Source organism: Leptinotarsa decemlineata, unplaced genomic scaffold (assembly GCF_025532065.1).
Source record: "Leptinotarsa decemlineata unplaced genomic scaffold, Ldec_3_MD MMD2_tig00026299_RagTag_RagTag, whole genome shotgun sequence".
Classification (NCBI taxonomy): Eukaryota; Metazoa; Arthropoda; class Insecta; order Coleoptera; family Chrysomelidae; genus Leptinotarsa; species Leptinotarsa decemlineata.
In genome coordinates, this window is record NW_027412676.1 from 4553862 (window position 1) to 4581565 (window position 27704).

General features: G+C 33.6%; 1 protein-coding gene across 1 annotated transcript in view; it reads right to left on the bottom strand.

Annotated features, from left to right (window-relative positions):
- The window catches only part of LOC111504690 (uncharacterized), a 62487-nt gene that overhangs the window by 34323 nt on the left and 460 nt on the right, over positions 1-27704 (bottom strand). Inside the window, 3 exon segments of the mRNA XM_074180616.1 lie at positions 2069-2523; positions 10723-11587; positions 19515-19860. Of these exon segments, the coding sequence (XP_074036717.1) occupies positions 2069-2523; positions 10723-11587; positions 19515-19860 (1666 nt within the window).

Here is a 27704-nt window from a genome sequence, read left to right on the forward strand (position 1 = left end):
AAGCAAGTTCATGACTCAATGCTCTGTACGTTTACTGGGCACTCTCCTTGATGAAGAATCATCCAGGATTATAATTAGAATACGTTGGAGAAAAATCATGATGTCCTCTCTACTCTCGAATCTTATAATCATACCGGCTTGCCGCACTAAGGCAGAAATCTTAGCATTTCTCTTTAGGGCAGCTGCCCGAGCAGCTGATGAACTCGGTATAGTTTTCGACTCTGAACGAGGTGACCACTACTCTGTCACCGAGTTGGAACCCGTTCAGCAAAAAGCTCAGATAAAACCGTAGAGATCACCTTACTTCTGCGGAGACACAAGGATAAGCCAATGCATGGGGTCTTCTTCAATAACATTGGAGACCTTGGCTTATCAAAGCACCTGACCTTCGCTTTTCTCAGGTCGAGTGCTCTGAAGTCGGAAACTGAGGGGTTCATCATGGCTTGCCAAGATGGTGTCTTCAACATCTCAGTCTACCGAAGTCGCGTGATGGGTATAGAGGTTCCTGACACAAAGTGCAGGGCCTGCCGCGAGGCGCCCGAGACCCTAATGCACTTGCTATCAGCATGTCCAGCATATGCGGTCCCGACCTATATCCATCGACATAACACAGCCCTAAGAGTGCTATATTACCATCTACGGCACTCTTACGGTATTGACGAGACACCGGTGTTGCTCTACGCTCCGGGGGATACCGAATCCGTTGCGGGAAACGAGAAGTGCCGAATTTATTGGAACTATTCGTTCCCCACCCTCAGGCTCATACAAGCTAATGTAGCCTGATGTAGTCCTTCCCGACCACCAGACCAAAACGATATTTGTCGTGGAGTTTTCAGCTCCCGGCGAGACGAATATCGTCAGAAAAGAGGAGGAAAAACGGATAAAATATCGAGATTTTCTGTTCGAACTCCGCAGACTCTATCCAGATCACTCTGTCAAGATGGTTGTTCTGATTATTGGAGTCCTTGGTGGAATGATGTCCTCTCTACTCTCGAATCTTAAAATCATATCGGCGTGCCGCACTAAGGCAGAAATCTTAGCCGTACAGATGCAGGAGGCTGTCATTCTTGGCTCACTGCGCTTGCTCAGGGCACATGATTTTCGAACCCAATGATCACTTACCCCACGGTGTGGGGAATGGTCATTGGTTGATAATGCTGGCGCGCCCTCCTGAATATATCGAGGCTTCGGGGGATAGGGCCTGACCAGCGAACACTACGGTGAAAAAATAATAATAATAATAATGGTTTTTAATTGGGTGAAATAGAGTATAACATACAAGAGGCGAAGTTCAAAACTACAGTGTAGAACACTACAGGTTTGTTCTACCACTTAATTCAGGTTTGTTCTTTGATGTTCTTATGCGATGATATAAGTATACGACACTCATAAGCATGCATCGACGTGTAACGAGCGCTAGGTAATATTTTTGTAAAATTCAGTCATAGACTGATAATGTATTTCAATTCACTTATATGATGCACTTTTTGCAACCTTTAGTATAGTAATGAGTATAACTGGAGTTTTTTCCCAACACCTCTTCAGGAAGATCTTCCTCTTGAAGAAGATGATCACTTGGTGATCGAAACACGTGTCGAGGTGTTAAAATAACGGTTTGGTAGAAGAGGAAAATCTTCCTCTTGAAGATAATCACTTTTTGATCTACACACCTGTCGAGGTGTTAAAATAACGGTTTGGTGGAAGAGGAAGATCTACCTTTTGAAGATGATCACTTGGTGATCGAAACACGTGTCGATGTGTTAACATGATATTTTTCTTTTGAAGATGATGATTTGGTGATCGAAACACGTGTCGAAGTGTTAAAGTGAGATCTTCCTCTTGAAGATAATCACTTGGTGACCGAAACACGTGCCGAGGTGTTAAAATGATATTCATTGTATATCATTTCCATCAATAATTTTCTCAAGCATACAGATTTTCGTATATAATGATAATTTCTTTGATTTTTTTATACTTTACTTATAAGAAATTACTTGTCTTCGTTTGTAACTTTCAGTTGTTCAGTCTCCTAAATGTAAACAAAAGAGAATACTTGGTATTCGAATACCTTCACATAATCTGTTGATGATTGCACCTTGATTGTCAAGGCACCAACCCTCTCGAGGTCGTGGGGAAACGTGATTTATCTGCGTCGTAGGCCACGTTACAACTACGCCATCATTTTGAATAGTCTGAACTCCAAGACATTGGTCCGCAACTAGAAAATTTCCGAAAGAGAAATTTTCGAGTATATTTTCAGTTAAGTTCCTCAAAACAGTGTAGTGTTTCAATGACATTGATGAAGTTTGCGTAGTCAAATGAAAGTTGATTGTTATATTGGAACGTTCCTCATCTACTGCAATAACTTTGAATATTCTTGGATAGAAACTCATATTCACTGAGATATTTCGTAAGCTTTGTTCGAGGAGTTGCGGAAAATACTTAAGACCTGATTCTGTCAGGGGGTTGCTTCCTCTGCTGTAAGTGGTGGAGAGTATTACTATATACTCTTCGGTATCCCCTCTGAAATGAAAAATATTAAGAAATGTCACTATCTGTCTCATAAATTGTAAATTTTGAATATTTTCTATCAGAACATTCATGAGACTTAGAATCGATCTACTGTGAATTGACAGTGACACAAATTTAACGAGGAGAAAGAATAAACTAAAAAGCTGTGAGGAATGACAAAAATGAAAAGTACAAAACAAGTGAGTAAGACACATCTTCTGGCAGTTTCAAATCAATAACATTATGATTTTATTTGAACCTGGCTGTTCAAAAAATAAGGTGAATATTTAAATTTCGCAGGTTACGTAAATTCGATTTCCGATTTTTAATTTTTTTATGTTGTTACACTCGTCTCGAACATATGTTTACAGTTTCCGCTATTTAGCATGTTCAGTATGTTGGTGAGTGGTGTTATGGAGAATCACCGAATCACTAGTAGACAATTTGCTGATGATGTCGACAAATCGGTTGGCTCATGTCATGCAATTTTTTCAGAAATTTTGGGCATGAAGCTTGTGGCAGAGTTTGTTTCAATATTGCTGAATTTTGACCAAAAAACCGTCGCAAATTTGCTTCAAAGGGTCATAACTGGTGGCGAATCATGGGTATATGATTATGAAATCAAAACCCAAGACCACTCGTCCCAATAGAAGAGCCAAGACCAAAAAAGCAAGCCAAGTTCGATCAAATGCCAAGGTTTTGCTCACTGTTTTCTTCGACTACCATGACGTAGTGCATTAGGAGTTCTTAACATATGGTCGTATGGTCAATGAGGAGTATTATATTGAAGTTATGCGCCGTTTGCGAGAAGCAATACGAAGAAAACGTCCGGTATTGTGGAAAAACAATTCATGGCTTTTGCATCATCATAATGCACTTGCTCACTTTTCATTGCTTGTCAGTGATTTTTGAGTAAAAAACAACACCGTAATCATGCTCCAGCCACGGTATTCATCAGCTTTGGCCCCCTGTGACTTTTTTCTGGGACTTATGGGTTGTAATTAGATTGTAGTTCGACATGCATAAAAATAGTTTGTTACGAATTATATACTTGAAGGACCAAATGGAACAAAAAAAATTTTCATTTTGAATAGAAACTATTATAAATTTTACAGATATTATAAACTGGGGATTCTATCAACACGTTGATTCTAGGCAAAGGCCAATAGAAAAATATTTCGTTTCTACTACTTCGTCTCGGTACGTGAAAATCTAGTTGAGATAACAAATCTGGGCAGTCAACCAGATTATGAATCAATTTATATATGAAGATACAGGCATAATATGTTCTTCTGTTTCCTAAGGACAAGAGGGCAAATCTGTTTTGCAACACTCTATTATAAATTCCTTGGGATGGGTGAGCTCCATACAGTTTGTAAGCCATGTATTTCATCAAGATTCTTTGACAAGATTCGAGTTGCTGTATTGTGTATTGGTGGCCAGATTAGGGAGCCATATTCCAGACGAGATCGGACATATGCATTAAAAAGTGTTATAAATAAAACATTCTTGGTTTTGTAAGTCTCTACACGTCCTGAAGATAAGGCCAAGCATTTTTTTTGCAGAAGATGTGATTTGATTAATTTGTGACGTTAAGTTTCTTATCGAATATGATGCCCAGATCTTTAGTTTCTGTGCTTTGTTCTAATATGACGTCATTTATTGCATAGTCAAACTATGTATTATTGTGCTTGAGGGTACATTTCATAAATTTAAACTTTTGAATATTCAGTGGAAGCTTATTTAGTATGTACCATTCATGTATCGAATTAACTTCCTTCTGAAAAATAAGATAGTCCTCGGTTGATTCAATGGGTCTGAAAATCTTCAAGTCATCAGCAAATAGTAATATGTTACTAGAGACATTTGAAATAATTTCATTCATAAACAAAGAAAATAGAAGAGGAGCTAGATTACTTCCTTCAGGAGCACCACTAGTTGAAGTGAATTCTGTTGATTTGTGTCCTTTGTGTTCTACAAATAGCCTATGATTCTGAAGATAAGACTGTAGTAAATTCAACAGTTGACTATCGAAACCAACCGAAAAGAGTTCATTCAGTAAAATTTGATGGTTCAATTTATCAAAGGCCTTTGAGAAGTCTGTATAGATTGTATTCACCTGTAGCTGTTTATCTAACGCAGTGCTGACCGTTTGTGTGAAACACCTGATATTAGTTATTGTTGGACGTTTATTGATGAAACCATGCTGATATAAAGTTATACTATTCCTCACTTTAGGAAAAAAGTTGTTATACAGACACATCTCAAAGACCTTTGCAAAGTTGGACAGAATTGTTATGGGTCGATAGTTCAGAATGTTATTTGGTGCCCCTGATTTCAGTATTGGACATATTTTAGATACTTTCCATCTATCGAAGAAACACGCAGTCTTTGAGTCCATGTTAAAAATTAATTGAAGTGGCTTTGCAAAAATGTATGCACAGTCTTTTACTAGAAAGCTCGGAATTTGGTCATCTCCAGCTGTGAATTTTGGTTTCAATTTTCTGAGAGTTTGCAAAATCTCTTCTTCGGAGAATGCATTTATTGTTATTGTTACATTATTTTCAGATTGCCTGAATATCTTTTCAAATGGTTATCAACGGAGATAAATATATTGTATTGTATTGTGTTGTATATCGTTGATATAGATACGAGAACTCATTTGATTTTGGTATATCATCTAAATGGTGGGTTTATTTGAATGAAAGCACAGTTAGGTATTGAATTCCGAGGGAAGTTGCCATTTTGAGTTTGATTAACGACTATTATTCTTTCAACTGGAACCCAAAACTATGACGAAAAGTATTTGTGGAAAATATAATAATGGTACTGGGACAATTCGTACATTCACCGAAATAAAAATAAATAAAGTTGCAGCATATGTCAATCATTTTTGAAGAGGAAAATTATAATGACCGTATGATAGTTAATAGTTGAAGAAACAATAGTGTGCTCATCAAGTATGGAATGAATTGAAGTTCATATCAGGTACGGGGAATGCATTTTAGGGGTCGAAAATTGTTTTAAATTGTCTTGAAAAAAGTTGAATGTATAACTTATAACTGATGTGAAGGTTTACAATTTCTTTTTGAATAATCTAAAAGACAGGTTTTTGTTTTTTTACCCTTACAAAAAACATTGATTTTTCATTGCATTTTGTAGAAATTTATACCTTTCTGTATCATGCTGTATTTTTTTTTAATCAATATTTTCAGTATGTATTACATTTTCATTACCCTCTGCGCTCATTGACCAAATAGATATTTGAACAGAAAACTATTATTATTGAAAAAAATAGGTATTATCTAGACACATCAATGAGAAATAATCTATCGACAAGCAAATTTTACTTTTGTTAACTAGTTGATTCTTCCTAGTTGTGAGTTAACATGAAAACCTAAATATTTTTTAAAATAAAAGCCCGAAATTTTTCACTTTTTGAAGCTTTTGTTTGAAGGTTTTTGAAAAATTACTATTGAAAGAGTTGACAATATTTCAATTTTCTATTTTTTGTAAACAAGAAATAGCTTCTTCGATCATTCATTACATTTTGTTTTTTATTGTTAGAAGCTGCATAATTATATTTTTCAAATTCGTTATCTACATCTTTCGAAAAAACTGTTGCAAAATCTAGAAGATTTTCAAAAAAGAGTTTTTGGGAATATAATTCTTGATGGAAATAATGATTTACAAGAAAAATAAAAAAATATTGTTGAAAATGACTTTTAAACATTTTTGGTATTATTGATATTGGGTAACCATTCCTCAATCACACGATATTTATTAAATAGTCAAAATAATTGATGAAGAATAGATGAATTCTAGAATATGGAATTATAGAAATTAGACAATAACTTTTATAAAGGTTGAAATATATAAATTTTCGCTTGCTTTATTTCAATATTGCACTAGACTTTTTTTGGGAAAGGAAATTTTCGGCTTTCTTCTTCTCCATCTTGATAGAAAAAATGTGGGAAACTTCCAGAGAAGTGCATAGAGATCATCTTCACACACAAACTGAAAGATACTTTTTCTTATCCAGTTTATACTCCAAACATGTGTTATGTCTTCTTCCTTTCTTTTAAAGTTTTCCACATTTTTGTTTGTATAAAGATGGAGAAGTAGAAAGCTAAAACCTTCCTTTCCCGAAAGTTATTATCCTCCAAGAATATACCCATCTCAATTTGAAATAAATATTTATTTATAAGCATAGAATTTTTGCCTCTTTTATTCGACTTTCTACTCGTTAGGATAGCAAACACAAGAAAATCATACATCTTCATTATTTTGGATGTAACATTCATTATATCGATCTTTTTCATTTACAATCTTTGTCACTCAAACAATGATAGAAGATTACGTTTGATGAAAACTAGTACACATTCTGCCTTCTACTTCAATCAGCATGAACAGTTAGATATTTTTTTCAGTATTATAAATGGTTACTTGGCGATCACATTTGATATCAAAATTGAACACTTCAAAATACTTCAACAGTAAGACCAAAATCATAAAGAGGATCAGAAAATCTACATGGAAAATAAACCGAAGGCAAGCTGAGAGTAAAAAGTAGGTTAAAATATACTTCTATCGATTTTATATTCGAATTTGCTTCAGTTTCCGGCAGAGTCAATGAATTCGAGAATAACTTGAATTCTATTATATCTTCAAGTTTCATCACACTGTTCATTATTATTTTCTCATTGATGATATGTTAGCCATATCAGACTAGCATGGCGAATCCCGCAAAATTGCAAAAAAATATATCAATTTGTAGCTTAATAGTTGCTGATTAGTTGCTAATTAGTTGCCGAAACAACGATTTTGTTGCTCATGCCGATCCCTAGAAATCGCAAATAATGCTACCGTGATATAAAGGTAGTAAGGTAACTCAATGAATTATATACTTTTCCTTTGATATTTACAGAAGATCTAGTTACTGAACTAAACTCAGGATATAGCAAAATATTTTTAAATAATTTTTAAAATTTTTTTCTGATCTTGCTATCTTCAAACTGGTTTTTCCTGGAATTGAAGATGTTCTAAATTTGTTGCTCACCAAGAGTAAATTCAAATACACCTTGAGTATCAGCAACAAAATAGTTGAAACAGATCGGCCCATTTAATTTTTTTTTTCATTTTACACGTTCTTGCTACCTTGAAACTGGTTTTCCTTAGAATAAAAAGTGTTTCAAATTTGTTGCTCACCAGGAGTATACTCAAATACAACTTGAGTATCAGCAACGAAATAGTTGAAACCGATCGTTCGATTTAATTTTTTTTTCCTCGTTCTTACTGTCTTGAAAGCGGTATTTTCTGGAATACGGAGTATTATGAATTTGTTGCTAACCAGGAGGGTACTTAAATACACCTTGAGTATCAGCAACAAAATAGTTGAAACCGAACGACCGATTTTAATTTTTTTTTTCATTTTCCTCATTCTTGCTATTTTGAAATTGATTTTCTTCGGAATGAAAAGTGTTTTGAATTTGTTGCTCATCAGGAGGGTACTCAAATACACCTTGAGTATCAGCAACAAAATAGTTGAAACCGAACGGCCGATTTTTCTTTCATTTTCTTCATTCTTACTATCTTGAAATTGATTTTCTTTAGAATGAAAAGTGTTTTGAATTTTTGCTCATCGGAAGGGTACTCAAATACACTCCGAGATTCAGCAACAAAATAGTTGGCTTTGATCGGCCGATTTTTAATTTTTTTTTAAATTCTTTCTGTTCTTGCTATCTTTAAACCAGTTTTTTCTGGAACACAGAGTATTCTGAATTTGTTGCTCATCAGGAACATACTCAAATACACCCTGAGTATCAGCAACAAAATAGTTGATACCGATCGGCCGATTTTTAATTTTTTTTTTCATTTTCCCCAATCTTGCTATCTTGAAACTGGTTTTTCTTGGAATGAAAAGTGTTTTAAATTTGTTGCTCATCAGGAGTGTACTTAATTCTCCCTGTTCTTGCTATCTTGAGACCGTTATTTTCTAGAATACAAAGTATTCTTGATTCGTTGCTCATCAGAAAAATACTAAAATACCCTGGAGGGTAAGCAACAAAATAGTTGAAACCGATCAGCCGATTTTAATTTTTTTTTTCATTTTCCTCATAATTGCTATCATGAAACTGGTTTTCCCTGGAATTAAAGGTGTCGGTTACCAGGAGAATAGTTGAATACACCTGTAGAGTCATTAACAAAATAGTCGAAACCGATCGGCTGATTTTTAAAATATTCGAAGTAAATCTTGTTTAGGCGTGACCAGAGATCAACTCTGATTTTTTTCTGATGGAAGTTACGCTAGACAGTTCGTCGTCTTTTTAGGTAGTTTCGGCTATTCAAGAATAGTTGTATAGGTGAATTAGGAGCAAATATCTTAATCAATCAAGGGATTATTTACTTTCTATTTCATCAAACGTATGAATCGTGAAAAACAAAGTTAATTAGAAGTTAACGGTTTTAATAAAATAATTATTGTAAATTGTATGGTTCCATTTTTAGAAATTTTTAAATGTGCTGATTCGTCTGTTATTACTTTTGTGATGCATTCATTAGTAGAAATTTTTGTAGAAATTTTCTGACGTCAGCGACATTTTTTCATTTTTAATAACAAGCGTATATTGACAAGTGCTAATTCACCTTCAATTAAATATTTATTTGTATTTAAATTTGTATTTGAGTATGCTCCTGGTGAGCAACAAATTCAGAATACTCTGTATTCCAGAAAAAACCGGTTTCAAGATCGCAAGAACAGGGAGAATTCAGAAGAATATTAAAAATCGGCCGATCAAAGTCAACTATTTTGTTGCTGATTCTCGGAGTGTATTTGAGTACCTTCCTGATGAGCAAACAAATTCAAAACATTTTTCATTCCAAAGAATACCAGTTTCAAGATAGCAAGAACGTGGAAAATGAAAAAAAATCAAAATCGGCCGATCGGTATCAACTATTTTGTTGCTGATACTCAAGGTGTATTTGAGTATCCTCCTGGTGAGCAATAAATTCAGAATACTCTGTATTCCAGAAAAAACCGGTTTCAAGATAGCAAGAACAGGGAGAATTTAAAAAAATATTAAAAATCGGTCGGTCAAAGGCAACTATTTTGTTGCTGATTCTCGGAGTGTATTTGAGTACCCTTCCGATGAGCAACAAATTCAAAACACTTTTTATTCCAAAGAAAATCAATCAAGAATGAGGAAAATGAAAAAAAATAAATAAATAAAAATCGGCCGTTCGGTTTCAACTATTTTGTTGCTGATACTCAAGGTGTATTTGAGTATCCTTCTGGTGAGCAACAAATTCATAATACTCCGTATTCCAGAAAATACCGGTTTCAAGATAGCAAGAACGAGGAAAAAGAAAAAAAAAATTAAAAATCGGCCGATCGGTTTCAACTATTTTGTTGCTGATACTCAAGGTATATTTAAGTTTACTCTTGGTGAGCAACAAATTTGAAACACTTTTCATTTCAAGGAAAACCAGTGTCGAAATAGCAAGAACGTGGAAAATAAAAAAAATTTAAATCGGCCGATCGGTTTCAACTATTTTGTTGCTGATACTCAAGGTATATTTAAGTTTACTCTTGGTGAGCAACAAATTCAGAACCTCTTTAATTCCCGGAAAACCCAGTTTGAAGATAGTAAAAATTTAAAATGTTTCCCTATATCCAAGGTTAAGCAACTAAATAGTAACTAAATCTTCTCTAAAGATCAAAGGAAAAGTATATAATTCATTAAGTTACCTTGCTACCTTTATATCATGATAGCATTATTTGCGATTTCTAGGGATCGGCACGAGCAACAAAATCGTTGTTTTGGCAACTAATTAGCAACTATTCAGCTACAAATTTATGTATTTTTTTTTGCAATTTTGCTGGAATCGCCTTGCTAGCCTGATAGGGCTTTGATATGTTTATATTACTTCATTATCATATTCAATACCACTTGGAAAGCCATTCAAAAAATACTTTAATCATTGTTTCAATAGAAATTAAACTCTTTCAATAACATAAAAAATAAGGAGAATCAAAAACCTACAAAAATCAAGATTGAAAGACAGTTGGACAGCAAAAATGGAAAAGAACAACAAATAACATTTTCAACAGTTTGTTAACATTTGAATTTTTAATTTTTTCACACCATTGTCTAAACATTATCAGTCAGTGGTGCGCATCAATGATGGTGAATATATGCAAATTACACTTACCTCAATATATACTTGTTGCTTTTTTTCACTTCCATGTTAGGATAAAGAAATCCCTCACACCAATAACTTCCCGGCGCATCAGTAAGGGGTGCAAAAGAAAATGTGGCTGAATTTTCGTCATAGTTCTTTCCAACATCGATCCGTTCAAAAATTTTCTCTGTGGATGCATCAGAAAAACAGAATATCAATGGACGTCCTGTTTCACTTTGGTGAACCCAGCTTGTAGGATTGTACAATGATAATATAAATGAAGTGGAATTCCTATCATATGTTAGTATTAGTCCACCACTTGCCCCTCTTGTATCTTTTTGATACAGAGTACAATTTAGCTCTTCCCTAGACTGTGTAAGGATCCACCCTTTGGGAGAAATACCCCCAAAGGTATAGTTCTGTTCGAAGACTGTATCTACAGCCCAATTGGTATAATTAATGGTCAAATTTGACTCCGACCAAACGTAATCATCTCCTCTTCTCTCCAACCCTATGGAGCAAATGTCAGTGGCTAAAGAGTCGTAAATCAAGTTTTGATAAGGTTGCAAGAACTCTGCCCTTTCTGTCATATTCGTTTCTGGAGTTCCTATACAAAAACATTTTGATTTCGTTGAATAATCACTCTGCCTGCATACTGATACAGGTGCATAACTTTGGGAGCAAAAGCTACTGTTTTTGTTTGTAATTACTTCGTAAGCACAAACAGCGTTGAAAGATTGATTACAAGATACTACTTTGGTATGAGTCCGATTGTGGAAAATCATACAATTATTTTCTGTTATTGAATCTTGGGAAGAGGAAGAACAGAAAGTATCATCACAAAAACTGTACGGTAACTTGTATGCTGTAGTTGGCTCCGTCCAGTAGAACATACCTGAAAAATAATGGAAATAGGTGATTTTTGGAAATTTCAAAACATGATCTAATCGATCCAGTTTTAATCTTCCTCTTTGAAGATGATCACTTGGTGATCGAAACACGTGTCGAGGTGTTAAAAATAACGATTTGGTGTTGGGAAAAAATTTCAGTAATATTCACTGGTCTGAGTCGATTGCATATCTGTATCCTATACAGAAATGAGTGTACACTTACAGAAACGGGGGTAATGGAACGACTAATAGATCGGTGAACTTCAAGAGTCTACAAATTAATAACTAGTAACATCACGGGGGAAATCAATCAACATTAATTAACACATTCAACAGAGGAAACTGAGATGAATATTGTTTTTATATTGCAACCTTTAGGTGTAGCTTATTATAACTCAGACCGGACCGAAACTCATTCATTTGACTTGTTAGATCCTATATAGTGGTTTCAGAGGAAATGACCTCCATCAAAAATATTGTTTTCAAATTGCTTACTTTTTCTATTCGATTTCTGAATGTTAGTCAGGAATATTATCTGAATACAAATGGAATGAATCAGATTTTCATTGGAAAATGAGAAGTTGCTTTTCAAAAGTATTTTCCAAAAAAACTGGAAATAAACGAAATAGTATATTATATACCTAAGGTGAGAAGTGAGCTATCATTTACCAAGCATTTTTATATAATGTGCGAGGTAAATAATAGCTTTCTCAGCCGAGGTATATATAGTTTTTTTTCACAACTAACATTGATATATTAACAATTTTAATTTTTTCATTAGTAATTTTCTAACACTTTGTTAGATATATCGGAATATCAAGTAGAGTGGAGCGTGTTTCTAATCAGACCGGCTTTATTTATGTAAAAATTTGGCATGTGTCAAATTTTGATATGAATCTAGGAAATATCTCATTGCATTTTTGATATATTTCAATGTTCCACTTCTCTCATCGCTTCTGTATGTTCAGAGAATTTTTCAATTCTGCATTATAGTGAGAAAAAAATTTCTTTGGTTATATGACAACCCAAGGATAAATTGTTGCATGTCAAGCGCGCAACATCTACTTAGGCAATGAAAACGTTTGCCGGCGTTTCCATGACAACCAAAGACTGTACAATGATTATTATTGCTGTCACTTTGCCGAATGCGGTTTTAATTCAAATTTATATAAGTAAAACGTCAATATAATTAATTGAAAAATGGGTGAAAAGTGAAAATTCGCCTGATTTGTCACAATTGTACAATTAATTATAATTTCAAATAATTTTCAAGCGTATTTCCAATATTCAATTTTCTACTTCTAGTTGATAATTAAGTTAACAAAAGTTTCTGTGAATATCTTTCAAATTATAAAATTGTTCTTATTATTTACCTATACTAAAACCAATAATGATTGAGATGAGAGAAGAAGTAAGCCCAGTTGACAGCAAATCGGGGGCGTGCTTATTAATTTTTCAGAGGGTTAGGAATGAAAGAAAAATTCTTAGTACAATTAGTTAAAATATTCATACACATTTTTTTTTATTTCATTAAAACTTTGCAATATCGTAATTTACCTAATCGTTGTAGTCATTAGGTGGGCCTTATGAAAACGGAGTAATAATCGTGGTAATTATAGTAGGTACCAAATAAATCAACAATATTAATAAAAAACACAATATATATATATATATATATATATATATATATATATATATATATATATATATATATATATATATATATATATCTTTTTTTCACTATTGGGTTGCAGCAATTGATAAGTGAACTCTTTATAACTATTCTCAAGCTTTCGAGTAACTTAAACTCATCGTCAGGGGTACTAGAAAATACGAATTACAAATTTTTGATAATAGAATATAATATAAATGTAAATGTACAAATTTTCGTCTAATCTTCAACCTTAGATTCGTCACTGTTGCCACCGCTATCATCAAAGTGAATAATGATTGGTTCAATATTGTGTTCAATATGGTTGTCTACGTCCCACATTTTTTGCTCCCCTTTTAAAACATGTTGCATGCATTTCTTCCAGTCTTCTGCAGAAACAGTTCGAATTGCTTCTTGTAGGTGATGTTGCACGTCCATTAATTTAAATGTTCTGTTTTCTCGTGCCACATATCCTTTTACTGGCGCCCAGATTAATTCTATTGGGTTTAATTCGCAGTGGTATGGTGGTAACCTTAAAACTGTAATTCCACGACTTAACGCCATTTCATCCACTGCGAATTTTTTATATTCGTTTGTGTGTAATTTTGTTAGCTGAAGTAGTTCTGCCTTTAAACTATCTTTGTTGTATTGGATGTTCTTATTAATTAACCATTCTTGAATTGCTGCTTTTTTCCATGATTGTTTCGGTAATGGTTCTAAATGTCGACTATGGTATGGGGCATTGTCCATGACGATGACAGACCCAGGTTCCACAAGTTGAATGATGCCTTCAAACCATTTTTCAAACACCTCCGCATTCATCTCTTCATGATAGTCGCCTGTTTTCTTAGATTTAAATATTAATTCACCATTTGGTAAAAATCCACTGTCGCTTCCTATATGCGTAATTATCAGACGACTACCTTTTCCAGATGGCTGTTTTAACCCAACTGACAAACCTTCAATAAAGGCTTGTCGTGCACTTGTTATATTACCATCCTGCCATACTTTCTTGACCGTATGTCCTTGATTAACCCATGTCTCGTCCATGAAGTACAATTTTTTTTTGAGCTTCCGAAATTCGTCAATTTTTCTTAGATAGTTTCTTCTCTATGCTATTATTTCTTGACGTTCAATGAGAATGCTTTTCCTGTCGACTTTTCCGTACGTAAATTTCATTTCGTGTACAAGTTTCCTAAAAGTTTCTTTACCCATTTCTTTTGGTGGCTGATGATCTCTTTCAAGACAGTGAAATACTCGCAGTACAATTTGTTTTTCTCTTACTGACCGAGACTCCGACCGTTTTACCTTTTTCGACGTGGAAGGCCCGACCATGTCTCCCATTTTTTGAGTAGTTTGAGAACGGTGTAGAAATATAATTATGTAACGCTTAAACACTTATTAGCACTATTATTTTCACCAACTGTTATCACAACACGTCGATTGCTGACTAACTTAACTGTAAAACGTACAATTCACGCTGTATAATTCACAAACCAATGATACGCTCATGGCTGCAAGTACATTAGTGAGGACTGCAACGATGAGATGGAAGTTACGGTAAAGTGACAAAGACAGAAATATTGTTGCGTACAGCGTTGCCACTAGTTGTAATAAATATCTAACACTAATCAGAAAATAATGAATTTTAACTGATCAGTAATCAGGAAATGTATAAGTATTACTCATTACAAGCTCATTACTGATTTTTGTCATAAATAATACCTTTTAATCGTACTAGTATTATGTATTATCTATAATTTGCCACAACTTACAACTCTACTGCTTACTATATTTTGATTCTGCTATAAACTGGTAACGTAAAATTTAGATATAACAACGCGCTTTACTCTCAATCATTATTGGTTTTACTATAGGTGTTTTTTTATTATCATTATTTACCATGGGTGAGAAATATCAATTCTCGTTAGGGGAATGGAGCAATTTCTCAGGTTGGTAGTGAAAAAATTATTTTTTCATTTGGCCAACAGTTCAGGTTGGTCAAAATCGAAAGAATATGTATAAACAAAATTTTTGTCACCGAGAAATACATTGCAACTCTATAGATATATTTTATATTTTACGAATAATTTTTATGATATCCTCAATTTCAAATATATGTTATACCTAAATGGTACGTGTCTATATTCAAATCTATTATGAATCATGTCTTTGTTTAGTTAATTCTAATATATTTGATTGTATTTGGATGAACAGTTGAACGGAATTAGTGAATTCTACGGATTGGAAATTGTGAAGGTACTCCAGCCGTAGATACACCAAGTTGTTTATAAAACCTGCTACGAAAATTTGCGATAGTGTGTCAGTATGAGCATAGTGAATTTCGGAGTGACTATGCAAAGAACACAACAAAAAATGCTTCATGACTGCTTCTTTTGTTGTTTGAATTGGCGTGGCAAATTCCAACCTTATATCGCTTGAAAAACCTTTACCACATTCAGAAATCATAATTGTTTCCATATAATGTTAAACAATGCGAGTCTCTAATATGGAACAAATTCACTAAATCAAAGGAGTTGCTTCTTTTGGAAATATGCTCGGACACGTCGATTAGTATTTTGAAGTGCCCTCATTTTCATGCAAAAAAAATTATACAGTGTGTCTCAAATATAGATATGACTTCATCGATAATTTTTTTAAATGACAACTCTATTTTTTTAATGACTTTTATCAAAGGGTTCAACAAGTTGCACATGCCTGCCAAATTTTAATTTTTCACTCCTTGTCCTTTAAAAGATATTTAACAAACATTATCTAATTCAGAAAATGAATTCAATTCAATAGTCTTCCTTTAATAAATGCTTAGAATGTCAGGGATACCTGACAGTGACATTGTCATAAAAATATTATCGAAAAAAGTAAGGAGAGTAGTATCGCATTCCAATCATATTTGTGCACAAAAACTGTTAGTCGTTTCACAGTTTGTTGTTTGCAATTAGTAAAATGCCGTACTTAACATAATTGAAATTCTAATGATGATTGGCTACGGAGATAGGACAAGAACCCAAAATGAAGTTACCCTTTTATTCAGAGAGAACTCTCCCGATTTACCACCCATATCGCGAAGTACCGTAAGCAAGATCGGAAAACAGTTCCGGGAAAATGGACATTTAAGAAAAACAAATAATCATCGTCGGATTGCGCTCAGTGAAGAGGTCAAAATGAATGTTCTTCTCTCTGTCGAAGAAAATCCCCATGTCCCTACTAGGCAGATAGCTAGGAAACTCGAAATTAGTCAGTCTTCAGTGGCAAGAGTTCTTAAAGCTGAAAAATTTCATCCATATAAAATAACAATCCTTCAGGAACTCATCGAAGATGATCCAGATAGAAGACTCCAGACAGGAATGTTGTATTACAAAAAGAAAACGTTCTATTTTCTGACGAATAAACGTTTATGTTGAATGGTGTGGTAAATCGTCAAAATTGTCGTTATTGGGCAGACAGAAACCCACACTGGATGAGCGAAGAACATCCAGAAAAAGTCAATGTTTGGGCAGAGATTGTTGGTGATCGAGTTATAGGACCGATCACTAACATGAAAAAAAATATTACTGGAACAAGATATTTAGATTTCTTGCAGGAGGACCTAGTTCCGAATTTGTCTATTTTGTTCACTCGTCCTATAGAAGCTGACGTCCCGAATAGAAACATCTGGTTTCCACATTTTGCAAGACCTGTCCGTGAGTACCTGAATGATGTATTTCCAGGCAGATGGATTGGTAGAAGAGGACCCTATGAATGGCCACCTAGGTTTGGACTTTTTCTTATGGAGTTACTTGAAGAGCAAAGTTTTTAAGGCCAAACCGGCAAACATTGAGGATTTAAAAGAACGAATAAGACAGGAGTGTATGCTAATTTCCGGCGAAGTAATCAGAAATGTTTAAAACGAGTTTCAGTTACGTTTAGGGTATTGTCAGTTAGTAAATGGACAACATTTTGAACACTTGTTAAAGAAAGACTATTGAAATGAATTCATATTTTGAATTTCAAAGGACAAGAAGTAAAAAATTGAAATTTGGCAGGCATGTGCAACTTGTTGAACCGTTTAATAAAAGTCATTAAAAAACAGCGTTGTCATTTAGAAAAATTATCGAAGACGTCATATCTCATATTTGAGACACACTGTATATATTTTTTTACATTATAATAAAGGCAATTTAAAATACTAATCGACGTGTCCGAGCATATTTCCGAAAGAAACAACACGTTTGATTTAGTGAATTTGTTCCATGTTAGAGACTCGCACTCTATAACAGTGCTAATGCTGCCACCAAGACAAGAGATTATTCTTTCTTGTCTAGTCTCGTCTTCCCTCGAACGAGACAAGAAAATCTATTTCTTTTGAAAAATCTTATATCAAAAAGTCAGGAGATTGAGTCATCTTGGTCAAAAAGAGACGAAACAAGATATACCTATCTCGACAAGAGAGGAAAAAAGAAAGTCAAAATAGAAGTTACCGTATACAAACTCATGATGTTTTTCATGCACAACTCGCAAAGCAATTTTATTTCATTGTAGATACCAAACGAAAAGATTATACTTTATTTCTTTGATATAGTATCTGTTGTTTCTACTCGGCTTGTAGTGAAGTTTTCAAATCCACCAGAAATCTATTTTTTTTCCTTCAAATGAAAATGTGTCCATTTCACCTTATGTGCACGAAATGATATTATTAATGATGTTCGCTTTTTAGTGATCAACTTTTGACTCCAGTCTAAATACTCCAAACTTCTACAATCTATTTGGGTGAATGAAAAAAACCACTCTAACTTGAAAGCGATATGTTTTTAGGAGAGATTAATTTTGGAGAAAGAAAGGTGTTTGCTTTTTAGGAGTACTTCTCCATCTTTATACAAAAAAGAATGGAAGGAAGAAAGCAATTTTAATTTGAAAATAAATTATTTACATAATGTCCTTATGTTATGAATGAATTGAGTGCTTCATCTTGTGATGTTTTCCAGATTGGTGGTGATGGGGCAATGAAACAAATGTCTTATCCTAAAACCTCGAAGTCCACAGAGCCTGCTCCGTGTCAGTGACATTTTTATATCATAACTCTTTCATATTCTATATTACGTAGCTTTTCTCTGAATGACATCTGCTTTCATTCCATAACGAATGTTTGTAGTACAAACTGAACAGACAAAAGTGCTTTTGTATAATAGTAGTGGATTCCCAAGTTTATTTATTTATATGAAAGTAGTTGTTTCGAACGGGCTTTTTTTCTAGTTTGTGGCTGAAACTTACTATTTTGCATGATTTACACATCTTTCTGAAGTGTTTATTTCGAGAAACTTTTTTTTCAAATGAAGACTTCTTACGAGTTCATATTGATTTTGAAATAAATGAACATGATTTTTCTGGAGCAGGAGCAGCAAGTTTTCGATTAGTGGTGTCTTATATATCTATACAAAAATAAAATTATCCAGATATATGATGGAATTGACCGATACTTGATGAAAATTCATTACTAACGTATTCAAAGAACATTTTATTGTGAGATTTTCACTAAATAGTTTTACCAAAAACGCAACTCGTGTTTCGCCATACAATGGCGTCTTCGGGCTAGTATTTTTGGTAAAACTGTTTGGTGAATATCTCACAATGAAGTGTTTTTTGAATACGTTAAAATTATCTAGAGTTATTCACAATCAGTGGAAAACTGGCATTAAAATTGAACAAAAAAACTAATGCTACATTTGGTTATAGTATTTCCAGCGATACACCGAATTGGCTTTTGGCTAGTTGTGAACGCAGCAGAGTGCAAAGCCTTACTATCACATTTGAACTTGTCGTGTATGCCTTATTCTCTTGTGAAAAAAGGTAATCTTGTCGAAACGAGAGAGTGGAGGCGAGTCAAGAGAAGACGAGATAAATAGCAAATGTATGTTTCTAAAGAGTTTACGGTGGAATAACATTTATAGAGATAAAACCTTTCAATCAAGAGGAGTTATGTGTTTCAATGTGAGGTATGGAAGTTCCTAAAGTGTCATCAAAAATGATTGGAGTCACAGCTTAGCCTCCTTTTTCTCATTCCAATCTGCGAAAAGAATATGAAAACATTTCACTTGTTCTAGGAAAAATAAAATATAACGAATATTATGAAGTATTATTGTAGATCTGTGAATGGTTATCTTTTTATTTTGGAACAGAAAATTGGCCGGTACCAGCATTGAACCCTTGTGGAGCCGGGACGGTTCGCTATTTATATTATATAGCCCATACAATGGGTATATAGGTAGTGAAAAATGTGTACCTACCAATGCCATAGTCTCCAATCTCTCTAATAACTGGCATCCAAATTGGAAAATATTTAGGGTCAATTACTTCGACATATTTATTGAATCCAACGGTTTCTTCGTAAGGACATTTTGGAGGATATGTTGTATTTTTAATGATGAATATACACATGTTGTTGCGATGCAGTGCAGTTTCAGGACATGGATTTTCTATGGTTTTCTGAATTGACATACAGTCAGATGTATTATTCCATGTTTCTTCACTTTTGCTTCTTTGTGAACGATCTATAGTGTTATTTAGACATGGACTTTCTGAAGAAGTACAGAACGGGTTCTGAGTTTGTTCATATGTTATGACGGGGCAAACCTAAAAAAAAAAACAGAAAGTCAGTTGGAAAATAAAGATCATTATGAAAAACTGCCTTTCTTAGACAGAATGCTCGGTCACATAATTTCACGATTATATGAACACGGTGAATTTCTAAATGAAAGAAAATGCTGAAGCAGTGGTATCAAATTAGACTTCCAAAAATTGAGTTCGTGTTTCGTTTCAACTCACTTATTGGTATGACTTTCTTACCTTTTCAATGAAAGTATATCAGTTTTTTCATGATTTGTTCGTACACCAATATATATTTTTTTCATTTTCTGATAATATTCGAATCTTCCTGAGACTCAATCATAATACCGATTTTAATGTCTGGTGATAAAAAATTAGTAACGAACTTTCGACCAATTACCCTTATTGATAACTTTACCAAAATATTGAAAAAGTAAATTGATGGATGTAGCCGTTACTACGTGGTGGGAAATCATTATGAAGGAAAGACAATCGAAACTTTCTATGTTTTTTACCACTTTTATTCGTGGTAAAAAACATATAAAGTTTTGCAATAATAACCATATTTTTTTTGAATCACAATATGATTTTTTGGAGAACAGATCAAACGAAAAAGAAGTTTTGAAAAAATTGTTAACGAAATCAACAACTATTTCCAAAATTTGTTTCCATAACTGTTTTGTTTACCTGTGCACTCTAGAATTCATTCGGAACTGGTTAGATCACTTCCGACAGCTGGTTTTCTAATGATATTTAGAAGGTTCCTAGCGAAAAGAGGAAGGATAATTTTATTGGTGCCAACAACTGGCTAAAAAAAGTTGACTGGCATATGAAATAGTGGACTACTCTTCAACAAAACAAATCGAATGGATATTCAATCCTCCATCCGCTGTTTGGTGGAGACGATAGTGGAAGCGACTGGTGAGAGTAGTGAAAGAGCTCCTCAGGAGGAACTTAGGCAAATCAGTAGTTAATTTCGAAGAAATCTCCACGATTATTTGTGATTGTGAGGCAGCCATAAATAGTCGACCATTACCTTATGTCTACGAAAATGGGGATTTGTCACCTTCAAGTCCCTCAATGTTTATTCAAGACATTCTCGGAACTGAAACCCCCCGATTTGGACCTTATTGACAGGTATCATTTGATATCACGTCAAAAATATCTGCAATGATGGCATTAGAAACCGATTAAGAAAGAAATACCTGGCAGAATTAGTGCACTATGGTCATAAAAATTCCGGAAACCCCAGAGTTGGAGATATAGTTTACGTTACTACCGATAACATCAAACGTTTGAACTGGCCTTTAGAAAGGAACTGATTCCTGGTGAGGACGGGACAGCAAGGGCTGCTCAAATCAAAACTAGTAACGAAGAAATCATTAGACCATTTCAAAGGATTCATTCTCTGGAAATTCCTGACAGAGAAGACAAAAACAGGTTGCAGGGTATAAACAACTCCATTAACCAAATGAACGTCTCCAAGCCAGCTGATTTTGATCAACATATGGCGTTGGAAGGCAGATGAAAACGTCGAGATGAAGAAAATTGTTACGAGATGCGGTAGAATCGTCAAACCACCTGCAAGGTTTGAATACAGTCAGCTAGGATATGAAGATATTTTTTTTGCAATTGAAGTTTATGATTTTGATTTTCCATTGTATTTATTTTTCTAATTGCAAAAGGGGGAGAGGATGTTAGGTTTTGTTGAATTTTTCCTACACTGTATAATTTATATCACCATGTATATAAAAAATAAATTGATGTAGTTGTTGTCAAATGAAAGTCTTCGAGTTGAATAAAAGTTATTTTCTCCTAAAAAGTAACGATTTTCCATCGAAACATAACAGTCGGAGCAACCAAATAAAATATAAGAAATTGCTGAAAACAACTTCCATAATGGGGAGGAGCAAACAAAGATTTCTCATTTTCACTTACTCCCTAGTATAGCCACCTCGACTCAAATTCTTAAAAGACAACACCCTATTGGTGATACCTTATCTGAAAACTCTTAAGAAATGCTCTTCATTGGTACTATTCATTTAAATTCAAATTTTATTTCTCATTATTAATTCAAAAAACATTCAAAAACATTTTTTTCACCATCTTAGTATCGACATTAAAACTCTCACGCCTTTACTATTTGTTTAATCGTACCTGGAAAAATTTGACTCAGTGGATAAGTGAAAGTAACAACAAAAATGTGTTTGGAATATTCGTTTTTGAGAGGTATTTTTGTATTGCTTTTTTACTTTGAGAAACGACACTCTTATTATTATTACAGTTGATTTTTATTTCGATACGTTGTTGTATATGAGAAACAGAGTTTCTATTTGCAACAATCGTGTAAAACACAGGTGAACGTGTGGAAATGATTTTCATTTATTGTAGAGAAGATCAGTGTTTGTTTAAAATAAGTAAAGTAAGTATTTAACCAGAGGCACCCGGAGATAAATGTAAGTCACGTGTACATTCGCCAACTAGAAGCAAAATTTAAAGGAACTGGTACTGTGACAAATAAAAAAAGGGATCAGCCGAAATTACTGGACGAAGCAACGCAAATTGAAGTGCATTTCATTAGTTCGGACATCCATTGTCTATTATGATATAAATTGATTTGAAATCCATGAAAAAAATCTGTAAAGTATAAAAAAGATTAGCTGAAATATAACAAATATGTTTAGCAAAAAAAGACAAATTGAAATTAAATAAAACCAGCAATTCAGGAATATAAGAGCATGTCTGAACTCATCAACATAACATCAAGTGGTCTCAAGCTAAAATCATCCACAAGGAGGAACACTGGTTTAGGAGAAAATTCAAAGTAGCCACATATACGTTGTCCAACAACGCATTTAGCCAAGCTAGCGTAGAGATAGGCAACATATGGAAACCTCTAATCAAGCGGAACACTACCAACTCTTGCCAAGATGTTAGCTTCCGCTAAAACCGATAAAGCGGAGAGAGTGAAGAGGAAATAGGTGAAAGCACTCGAATGACCTATAAATAGTCAGATGACCCCAGTTATCACCCGAAGACGATTGTGGATACTAACAATCGAAACATCGTGAAGTAACTTGGTTTGGAATTTAATTTGTTTTATTTTTTATTTATTTTTTTTTTCAATTTGCGTTTTTTGTTAATAATTTTTCAATGGTCATCTCGTGTTGATAGTTTAGTCTTTTTTTGGTTGTTGCTTGTATTTTATTTCATTGTAGTTTCAGGTTTTTTTTGCTTAATATAATTGTTATATTCAGCTAGTCTTTTTTAATTTTAATCAGATTTTTTCAGAGATTTCAAATCAATTTATATCATATTAGACAATGGAAGTCCGAACTAATGAAATAAATCACGAAATATTGTCAACCACCTTCAAACAAACGCAAATTGAAGTACTTGGACAGTTGGTAATGAATCATACTCCATCGAGTCGTCAGGCAGCTACAGCAATTGGATTATCCCGCAAATCTGTGAGGAAAGTACCCAAACTACATACATTTCATCCATATGGAATGTAAATCCTTCAAGAACTTGGTGACGATGACCCCGTCAGTAGAAATTATTTTTGTGAAATTATGACAGCTAGAATTATCGCTGAACCTCGGCTCATCTGAAATATTTGCATTACTGACGAGTGTACTTTTAATCCGAATGGGCACGCAAATAAACAAAACTATCGTTACTGGAGTGACGAGAACCCACGACTATTTAAAGAAGGGCATAGTCAATAGCCCGAAAAAGTTAATGTTTGGGCTGGTATATTGGGTGATGCAGTTATTGGGCCATTATTTATAGAAGAAAATTTGAATAGCGAAATGTATGCTCACATGCTAGAAAGATCTATCGAACCCCAGATAGTTCATGAATTAGAGAATCATAGAGACATACACGTCAATGTACCTTCAGAAGAAAGGTGCCCCATCAGCAGGATGGGGCACCTTTATAATGAGGAGGTGCCCCATCAGCAGGATGGGGCACCTCCTCATCCCATCAGCAGGATGGGGCACCTCCTCATCCCATCAGCAGGATGGGGCACCTCCTCATTATATAGTTTCTGTTAGGCAATGTTTAGATAATAATTATGGTAATCAATGGGTTGAGAAATGCCCTCCTAGGGCATGGACTCCTAGATCCCCAGACCTATCTCCTCTTGATTTCTTCCTCTGAGGCCAACTGAAACCTGTCGTTTTCAAGACGCAACCTGACTCGATAAAGCAACTGAAGGAAAGAATAATCCAAGAATGCCGAGCTATTTCCATAGAAACCTTTGCCAATGTACGTCAAGATTTTGAGAATAGACTCTTTTATTGGAAAAATGGAAATCATTTCAAACATTTCTCAAATTGACAATAGAAAATAAAATTTTAATTTTAATAAATAGTGTTGTATTTAATAAACCAAAAACTACCACTTTTCGTGAACCTATTGAAAACACGTTTTCTCCACCAGAACAAATATACTGCTTCTCGACTAGTGTTTCGCTAATTAAGTTAGCATCATCATGAGATGACTAAGAGGCTTAGCGAAACGCAATAGATTCGATATTTCACTATTTATTTTTATATTCTTCAATGAATTCTATAATAATCGTGATATCAAAGTCTTATTTCCAAATGTAATAGGCATTATTTTCTTATTTGGGAACAGTGATGATATTTTTCTATTTGCTTTCCTATATCTATTCACCATATGAGTCGATGGCCTACATTCGATGGCCTATAATGCAATTAGAATTACAGAAGAATAGCTTTTTTTAGATTTCACAAAGGGAAGGCTGAACAACTTTCCTTATATAAGTCATTGAGTTTCATTCTTAAACTGCCGAAGAGTTAACTGTACATTCGAATTTTTCCATACAGGAAATAGCTCAAAAATCTTCTGTTTAAGTTTGAGAATAATAGAGCCTATTTCTGAAATCTCATTAGCGGTTTTTATTAAGTGTTCTCAATATATCCTTCCGCAATGATAGATGATTTCCAATCCCCGTATCGCTTGAGGATCAACAATTCTGTTTTAAGCTTGATTAAAAAGAAAACAGCAACAGATCAAAACCTACCTGAAGACTGTATCGAGAATGGATATAAGTAAATAAATATTTCAATTTAGACGAAGGTTTAATACATGCAGTCGAGCCGCCTTGAAATTAATCGAGTCCCAGGCACTTTTCTGTTTGGGTCAGATCATTCCTGCGAGAGGTAATATCTCGAAGATGGTCTGTACGTGATCTACTCGAAAAATTTCAGCATGGTCCTGCTGCTGGATGAACGAGAAACATCTGCGATACTCACCTCTGTGAGGTATCTTGCAAAAATGTCTGTCGGATATAATTTGACCAACCAGCAAAATTGTTTTATAATTTTATGGTGCTGCAACAGTTTTATTTTTTTGGTAATTCATAATTACTTCCAAAATGCTAATTGATTATATTAGACGAGCCGTGAACATAATACAGTTACAGGCAATAAAAATGTTTTATAAATTTGTTATAGAAACGTTCATGAAATAAAATTAAAAATCCGTTATAAAATAGTCACGAAATTATCACAAAAATGTTTTCACAACTAACTTATAAAACATATTTTTCTATAAAAGTAAATTGTTTTGTAGCAGTTTTATGGCACTTTCCTGTGAGGTTTGTATGCTTTTTATTAAACTATTTCAAGATTATTTTATAACTGCTTCCTCTAGCTTTAATGACATTAGTTTTTTAAAATGCTTTCAAACACAATTTTGTTTATTTACTATATTGTCACTTTAATGATAATTTCCCAACTATTTCATATTATAGTATATTTACTACAATTCCAAAACAATAAAATAACTGTTGTAAAATCAAATTGCTTAATATTTGCTGTCGCCAAGAATAAAATGCAGCATTTGAAAAGAACCAGCTAACACTGATATTAGAGATCGTGTAATGAAGTATAATTTGTCAGTTTTATATGAGTAGCGTCCCAATAACTATATACCTAATAACGTCGTGTAATATTGGTCATTGGAAAAAAATTAAGAAAAGTGGTTCGTTTTAGACGAAGACCCATAACCTAATGCTCCAATTTTGTTTTTGCTGAAAACAGGAAAATGTTATTATTGATTAAAATCCGTCGATTTGAGTGGAGCACCATGTTTATATACACTCAAATAACTAGCTCAAAACTCCTTCGAAATTCAGCATTTATAATCGATGGAACAAACTTCTTAGCCAAAACATCCAGTCAGATAATATTTATCCAAACAATACGATAGAAATCCTATCTTCATTTTTATAAAAATCTATAGCTTTGAAAGTAGCCCGACTCTGCCGCAATGCCATCACTCCTAGAACTAAGTGAATACAGGGGTAACATTGAAGCTAAAATACGTTAAAACTCTTGCTGTTGATAGCAAATTATTTTATAGAACTATGCCATTTTAAAATAATAGCAATTCGGAATACTGAGATTAGATGAGTTGAAAGTATGAAATAATGCCCATATAGTGATATTAGGAGATGAGATATATATATATATATATATATATATATATATATATATATATATATATATATATATATAGCTCGCACAAGTTTCTCAACTTCTGAGAGTTGTCGTTCGTATGGGGACAACAGCTGAATAAAGAAAAAACAGATTTCAAACAGATAATTTAAAAAAAAAACTGAGGTAATTAATTTGTGATTGAAAAATAAATCTGTCAACAGGGTGAATTTTTGTATAATTAATATTTTTTTACAAATTCATTAATAAAAGAGTGACACCCTTGAATTTTACTAATAAGGCTATATATTTGTCAATAAAATTTCATTTCCAGTTAAAATATCAATCTTTGAAACACAAATGTTGTCTCTACCTGTTTTTCAAGTACAAAAGTGGAATTATTAAAATGGCCCCAACCTTTGATGTTAGTTTGTAGTTAGTGACATATCGATTATATTTTCCTAATGTCCAATACGAAATGATTTCTTGTGCCTTTGAGAAAACATTTTGATCACTTTTTTATTTTATCGTTATCGATATGCTGCATTATATTTCATAACGCTTACTTGAAATTACTAAAAAACTATTATAAAGTTATATTTCAATTATTTTATTTCTTTACGAAACTACTTATGAAGAGTGTTAGAAAATTTTAATAGTAACTGCCGAAATGTTTATAAAACTGCTTTGTAGTGTTTGTAAAAGGCCTTACAAAGTATCAATAAAGACTATAATGTTTTATAAAACGGTGGCAATTTCCTATTTATAGCTGTTTTATAAACACACTGAAAACATTACTGGGAGAAATAAAATTTCATAATTTGTTTCTTCAAAACGTTCCAACAACCATTATAAAATATAAAATTGCTAGTTGGGTGATATCTAGCATAGTATTATCTAGGTGAGAAGTTGTTTTCCAGTAGGCACTACCGTGTAGGCAGTTGGGAGAGATGAGTATTTCGAGATTTTATTTTGAGAAATGTATTTTCTCATTAATAACGATAACTTCATGATTGTCATTATGTTGGTTCATAATCATGAAATTTATCAAATCGTTTAAGATGTAAAGTAATATGATAATGCAGTGGGAGTTTTTTAGGTTACATTTTGTTGATAGAAATATGAACGACTTGCAAGATAATAACATTCTGAGCTTGGTGTTTGACGGATTCATCTTGAGATAATTTTCCGCTCAACATCCAACTGTTTCTTAGTATTTATGCCATGGGGGAAATAATCATTTTAAATTGAAAACTAAAATTCATATCAATCACTTACTGATTTCATTTTCAATTGAAAATTTTCTGTACTCAAAACCCAAAGCACATCCAACCACCCACTCATGAGTGTTCAGTAATGCGCGAAACTGAATTTCACACCCGGAAATAGAGAACATAA